General features: G+C 48.4%; 1 protein-coding gene across 1 annotated transcript; it reads left to right on the top strand.

Annotated features, from left to right (window-relative positions):
- The first annotated feature begins 526 nt into the window (after window positions 1-526).
- On the top strand, window positions 527-1,198 carry LOC141026185 (uncharacterized). The gene has a single exon (XM_073502172.1). It carries the CDS (start codon window positions 527-529, stop codon window positions 1,196-1,198), a length of 672 nt encoding a protein of 223 aa, XP_073358273.1.
- Window positions 1,199-7,563: the final 6,365 nt, after the last annotated feature.

Raw genomic sequence — 7,563 nt, forward strand, 5'->3', positions numbered from 1 at the left:
CCAACCCGGAGAAGATAGGGACCATTATCCAAATGAAGCAACCAGAGCGTCTCCACGACCTACATCGTCTCACAGGCTGCCTCACGGCCCTGAGCAGATTCAACTCAAGACTCGGTGAAAAAGCCTTGCCGCTTTACCGATTGATGAAGAAGTCAGACAGGTTCGAGTGGACTCCCGATGCACAGGCCGTGTTCCAGGAACTTAAAGCCATGCTTTCCACCCAGCCGGTGCTAGCTGCTCCAAGCAGCAAAGAGCCTTTGCTCCTGTACATTACGGCCACTGGCCGAGTTGTTAGCACGGTTCTCACTGTGGAACGGGAAGAACATGGCAAAACCTTCAAGCTCCAATGACGGGTCTACTAGATCTCCGAAGTCCTGACCCCTTCCAAGCATAGGTATCCGCATTATCAGAAATTAGTATACGGAATCTATCTAACTGCAAAGAAGGTGGTATGTTACTTTCAAGAACACTCGGTCATGGTGGTGAGTGATGCTCCTCTGTCGAGATCATGAACAACATAGATGCCATGGGCCAAGTGGCGAAGTGGGCCATCGAGCTCCTTCTGCTGGACATCAAGTTTGAAGCAAGGAAAGCCATCAAGTCGCAAGCCCTGGTAGACTTCCTTGCCGAATGGATTGAGCAAGAACAACCCGTGCCGAGTGTTCCCGAACACTGGACGATGTTCTTTGATGGTTCCAAGATGCTCCACAGCTTTGGGGCCAGAGTGGTGCTAGTGTCTCCTAAGGGCGATCGGCTCAGCAACGTACTTGAAATTCACTTTGATTCCTCCAACAACGAAGCTGAGTATGAAGCTCTCCTATATGGGCTGCGAATGGCAATTTCTCCGGGAATTCGCCGACTGATGGTCTATGGTGACTCCGACCTAGTGGTAAATCAAGTCATGAAGGGATGGGATATCCGTAGTCCGGCAATGACTGGCTACTGCAACGACATCAGAAAGCTGGAGAAACACTTTGAAGGGCTGGAGCTCTACCATGTGCCATATCTCAAGAACCAGGCAGCAGATGATTTGGCCAAGATGGGCTCCACTCGAAAAGTGGTGCCCAAGAATATGTTCCTAGAGCACCTACATTCACCCACGATCAAGGAAGACCCCTTCATGGAAGAGCCCCCAAAACCAGTCGATCCTTCTGATCCAACTGAAGTGGACATCCCCACAGTAATCGACATGGTCTAAGAAATCCTTGTTACCATTCCCGAGTGGACTGAGCCGTATCTGGCGTACCTGCTCAGGCAGGAGCTCCCAAAATATGAAGCTGAGGCCTGATATATTGTCCGTCGATCTAAGGCCTTCACCGTCATGAGAGATCAGTTGTACAAGAAAAGCACGACTGGAGTCACTTAGCGATGCATATCGCCAGAGGAGGGGCAGCAAATTCTGCAGGAGATTCACTCGGGAACCTGTGGGCACCATGCGTCCTCTCGGACCCTGGTCGCCAAAGCATTCAGAGCCGGGTTCTATTGGCCCCAAGCCAATGAGGCTGCCTGAGATGTGGTGGATCAATGTGTCGGGTGCCAGTTCTACGTGAATTAGTCGCACAAGCCGGCTTCAGCTCTAAAGACTATCCCCATCACTTGGCCGTTTGCCATTTGGGGCTCGACATGGTCGTCCCACTTCGAACCGGGGCGAGCAGTTTCTCGCACCTGTTGGTAGCAGTTGAAAAGTTCACCAAGTGGATTGAGGCCAAACCAATAAATAAGCTAGATTCAGCCACTGCCATTCAGTTCATCAAAGAGATAATCTTCAGATTCAGAGTCCCTCATAGCATCATCACCGACAATGGGTCTAACTTCGACTCGGACGAGTTCCATGAGTTCTACTACACCCAAGGCAATCGGGTCGATTACGCCTCGCCCGCAGCCGAATGGGCAGGCCGAGCGGGCGAATGGACTCATACTCCAAGGGTTGAAACCTCGCCTCATGCGCAACCTAGCCCATGCAGTAGGGGCTTGGGTAGCCGAGCTACCATCAGTCCTCTGGGGCCCGCGGACGACCCCGAATTGATCCACTAATCGCACCCCATTCTTCATGGTGTACGGGTCAGAAGCAGTTTGGCCGAGTGACTTGCTCCAAAATTCTCCCCGAGTGGATCTTTACTCGGAAGCTGAAGCTGAAGAGGCAAGCCAGGATGGCCTCGACCTCTTGGAGGAGGAGCGCGAGTTGGCACTGATAAGATTGGCACTATAAAAGCAAGATTTGCGCCGCTACCACAACAGGCACGTCAGAGGATATGCTTTCCAAGAAGGAGACCTGGTCCTCCGAGTGGACCAGCAGAAGCCTCACAAGCTGGCACCCCCTTGGGAAGGGCCATTCGCCATTTCGAAGTTCCTACATAATGGAGCATACAGACTCTACGAATTTGCTAAAGAGGCAGAAGAGCCAAGGGCTTGGAACGCGGATCTGATCCACAAGTTTTATACTTGAAATAAAATTTCTCCTTTGTAATAGTGTGACCGAATGAACTAAGATAAATAAAAGTCTTGCTTTTCCCGTATATTGTCTAGTTCGGCTCACAGCCGCGTTTTCATTCAGGTGACTAACTACATTCGGAACATAACACACTCCCAGTGGGTGATAGGAGTAAAAAACAATCCAAGTAAGGATCTGTTCCACACTCGAGGGCTTAGCTGCGAACCAGCTTTTGCCTAAGTTAAAAAACAATCAAAGTGAGGATCTGCTCCACACTCAGGGGCTTAGCTGTGAACCAACTTTCGCCTAAGTTCAAAAACAATCCGAGTGAGGATCTGCTCCACATTCCGGGGCTTAGCGGTGAACCAGCTTTCGCCTAAGTTAAAAAACAATCCGAGTGAGGATCTGCTCCACACTCGGGGGCTTAGTTGTGAACCAACTTTCGCCTAAGTTAAAAAACAATCCGAATGAGGATCCGCTCCACACTCGAGGGCTTAGCTATGAACCAGCTTTCTCCTAAGTTAAAAAACTATCCGAGTGAGGATCCGCTCCACACTCGGGGGCTTAGCAGCGAACCAGCTTTTGCCTAAGTTAAAAAACAATCCGAGTGAGGATCTCCTCCACACTCAGGGGCTTACCTGCGAACCAACTTTCGCCTAAGTTAAATAATAACCCGAGTGAGGATTTTCTCCACATTCGGGGGCTTAGTTGTGAACTAGCTTTCGCCTAAGTTAAAAACCAATCCGAGTGAAGATCTACTCCGCACTTAGGGGCTTAGAGCAACTCTAGCAGACCCCGCATCCGGCCGGCCGCAAAACGCGTTTGCAATTTAACTTACTCCAAAGATGGTGGAGCTGCGCACCAAAGTAATCGAGAAAGGCTCAGAAGAAAGGGTGGGGAGGCATCGAGCAACCTCTTAACGTGAGTGACCAGGAGGACTCGTTTGTCCTCCTGTGGCGTCGGCTCGACCTCCCCTACTACCGGGAAACGCCACCCGTCCCGCGGAATGAGCCCCTCCACGGCGAGCTCTTCCAGTCGCCGATGCGAGACGCGCGAGGGAATCCATTCCCTGGACGCGCCCATGGTCGTTGTGTCGGTGCCCGAGGAAGAAGCTCTCCCGGCCTTCTTCGCCTTCTCCGCCATGGTCGTGGCATCTCTCGCCATCACCGTGAGGATTTTTGGCACTCGAGTGGAGAAGGAGAGCGGAAGAGACAGGGAAGAGAAAGGGGATCTTGTGGCCCGCCCGCTACCCCCCAAATCCTTTTATACCTCAAGATGAATCATGAGCAGGATCCCACACCGCAGATCTCTGGATTGACGGCCCACGCGAAGGGATTTCGCGCAGAGCAAACGCGACGCGTGGCGTATGTCGATCGCGAAAATCGAGGAGCCACGCCCCACTTTTCGCACTAACGCACGACGTTACCACTTCTGTGCGCGCACATGCAAATTCAAATCCCAAGATTTCCGGGACGAATCAATCTGATTGATTACTCGCGATCCCTTTCCTAAAGGACGTGTGTCAACCCGACTGACAAACCTCCGTGGGGACCCATGCACTCGGCCATGTTAAACACCTGACTGAAGTCTTCTTCAGGATCGTCACATGACGAGCTTGACGCCCCTTCTCGGGTTCACTTGGCCCTCTTACACTACAAAAAAATACACTTCCGTGATGATACGTGTTTGTCACAGTAGGTCACGTTTTCTGTCATGCATGTACATCCATGACGATTTTATGACAGAATGAAGATAGTCATACCTGTGCTGTCGTAGAAGTGTTCCATGACATTACCAAAATTATCATCACGAAAGTGTCCACTTCCATGACGATAAATCGTGCGTCACAGAAGTGCTTTCGTCAAGGGTGACCGACACGTGGCATCCACCGTAACAGGTCGCCGTTAAGCTATCGGGGCCGGTTTTGGATCCGATAACCCGTTAACAGCCCGGACCAATGGGTATTTTCCACGTGTAAAATTCTCATTGGCCAGAGGAAACACGTGTTGGCTCACCGTTGGGACAGATGTCATCCACTCATTGGACAGGAGGCGCCTATGATACGTCGACATGTGGCACGGCCCAACAGAGGCCCGTTCCGGTGAAAAGGCTGGCCCGTTTGACTTGGTCAAAAGGTAACGGGCCGGCCCACGGAAAGCCTATTAACGGCCTGTTCGTATATAGCCCATTTACGTCCCGCTAACTATCGGCCCGTTACGGCCTACCGGAATTAAGCCCAGTAGCTTCATCTGGGCCGTCCAATATGATTCCAGCCCGTTGTAACTTCTGGCCCATGTATGGCCCATGTTGTCTTTCGGCCCATACGAGGCCCTTTGTAACTCTCGGCCCATTAAAGGCCCGAGATGAAACTGGCCCATAATGAACAGTGTATCGCATTATACCCATTAACGGCCCATTATTCCGTCGGGCGTTTCCAGCCCGTGTTAACTTTCGGCCTTCTAAGGGCCCATTTATTCTTGGGCCCATTTCTAGAATTCGGTTAGATACGGTCCCTTACTGGCCAGTTCCGTTTGTGGGCCAAATACAGCTCGTGGTTACATTCGGCCCGTTTGTGGTCCGTTAACCTGTTTGGCTGTTTTCATGGCGTTGTCAAATACGGCCTATTAACGGCCCGTTATGGTCCACGAATAGTACGGCCCATGTTTGGCGAAATGAATATACGCCCCGTAGAAGGCCCATGGATCCTACGGCCCGTAGAAGACCAATGCATCCTACAGCCCGTAGAAGGCCCATGGATCATATGGCCCGTAGAAAGTCCATGGATCCTATGGCCCATAGAAGGCACATGGATCCTACGGCCCGTTGAGGGCCCACATATCCTACGGCCCGCGGGAGGCCCATGGTTACAACAGTCCATGTGTTGCCATGACTATTGTGGCCTAGTTACCAAATATAGATTATTGTGGCCACTTGAAAAACGCGGAAAAAGAACTGCAGTGACTACAAGCAAACAACTAAACATGACAATAAGGAAATAAATAAGCAAGCAACTAACACTAGCCTATTACAGCTATTACACATATTACATCCACTGGGCATCAAAGTTCGCCACCAGTGCCAATATAGGGAACAAAGCAGCATATTACATACACTGGCCGTCAAAATTGGCCACCAGTGCAAATAAACGCGGCAGCAAAACAAGTCCATAACAGAAACAACTTCAGAAGAGCTCAAGAAATGTTATCCTGGGTATCCACCATGTTGGCAATAAGCTTAGCAAGCTTATTAGCTTTGTCTTGTTTGGCGCTAAAATCCTCCAACGCTTGCTGTTGCACTAAAAAGTATGCGTCTGAATGCTCCAGGGACTTCTGCAGTCCTTCCGCTTCTTGTCGCAGCACAGCTGATCGATGTCTTTCAGCTTGTAGTTGAGACTCGAGAAACCGAACTGATTCAGACAGTGAGTTTGAATAGCTTGTGCAAGCGGTAGTGGCCAGTAACTCGAACACTAAACCAAGACAGGACTTTGGGGTTGCCTCACTGTCTTCAAGATAGTTTTCCTTAGCTGTTTTATCAGCTTTGTTGGAGACCAACAAGGATGTCTCACGATCCTGAACCTTATCTGCATTACTTCCTTTATCATTTCTTAATAAGGCACTCTTCCCCAATATTCTGTCAGCATTCTAAAAGAAGAAATAAGCAGACACATAACAGGTTTAGCATGTACTAGTATATGAATTTCATTTCAGTGAACCAGTTCATTAGTAAGGTGGACAAGATTAAACTACCAAGTCTTCTATTGCCAAGTAGTACATTATAAAAGCATCAAACAAACATATATCTATGTCCTATGGTCACTGCATTGCCTTGCCAAATCAAAATAGAGACACGGTTCAAATCATATCAGTTCAAGAGAAAGCAGCACTGAAAGAATACAAAGCGTGGGAAACTAAACGGCACAACAAGATTTCAGATGGGTACCACGGGTCTACATGTACAACAACACTACTGGCCCTGTTATGATGCTAGTAATGTGCATGATATGAGAAGTCAACTGTATACACAATTGAAATTGAAATCAACAGAGCTATTTATAAGAGCAAACCTGTTAAAGAAACATGCGTAAACATACCTGTTGTGCCATTGGAGTTTACATTGGATCGTTCAATTTAAAGATAAGTTTGTATGAGTAAATATAGTGATACAAGAGCAAAGCAGTATGCATGATAGCAATGGAATCTTAAATGAGAACAGTTGTTCTTCAGGTTTAAGCACTTGTTCTACATGAACAGAGTACAGTAAGACGCAAGCATATAGTACTTGAAATGAAATGAGCTCATAGACCTTACCACATTCTTGGTTTGGGACTAGTAAAGAACAAGGCATTCCAGTCATCGTCCAGTAAAGGTGTCTAAGGAGAACATAAGGGAATTTGATGAGTTTCTTTGGCAGTGAAGTACGTTTTTTTCAGGTAATTCTGATACTACCACCAAGCATTCTTGAAGATAGCAGAGGTATTAGCACAGGTTACCTCATCCTGAGTTTCCAAATCGGTCCTTCTCTATAGAGAAAAATGGGAAAATTTGCTGTATTATAACCATCATGGAGGTAGAATGTATGGGACAAAGCAAAGTAATTGCCATGAATAACATTACTTACACATAACTCCTGGACAAATACCTGCGACTGGCATTTTCCTTCATCTTCAGTATAATATTTCCATGATGGGAAGATACGCACATAGGATTTAACAACATCAAATGCGATAGATGCTAAACTATGAATGGCTGGTTGTGCTTCCTCCGCAAGAATAGGTGTACTAACTGGTGGAGTTGGGGTTCGCCGTGGTAGTACTGGCGCTTTGGGCACTGGAGCTGCCTTACTAACTGCTCTTTCTTGGGAGCTCTATGGTGGAGATGGTGCTGTGTCAACAGGAGCTGGGTTACTATCTGCTGGGGTTGGGGTTAGATTGGGTGAAGCTGGTTCTCTGTCCATCCCAGTAGGGGTAAAATCTGCGAGAGTCTGGGTTATGTGTGGTAGAGCTGGTTCTCATGCATGTACAACCGGGGTGCTATCTCCACCAAGAGGTAGCACTGTTTTATTTGAAGATCGTGTTTTTACTCCGCTAGATACCGCCATCACCTGCTCCAATTCAAATGGCTGATAAACAGGAA

Source organism: Aegilops tauschii, chromosome 6 (genome assembly GCF_002575655.3).
Source record: "Aegilops tauschii subsp. strangulata cultivar AL8/78 chromosome 6, Aet v6.0, whole genome shotgun sequence".
Taxonomy (NCBI): Eukaryota; Viridiplantae; Streptophyta; class Magnoliopsida; order Poales; family Poaceae; genus Aegilops; species Aegilops tauschii.

Coding starts and splice junctions, on each gene's coding strand:
- LOC141026185 (XM_073502172.1), top strand. CDS start 527: ATGGGCCAAGTGGCGAAGTGGGCCATCGAGCTCCTTCTGCTGGACATC.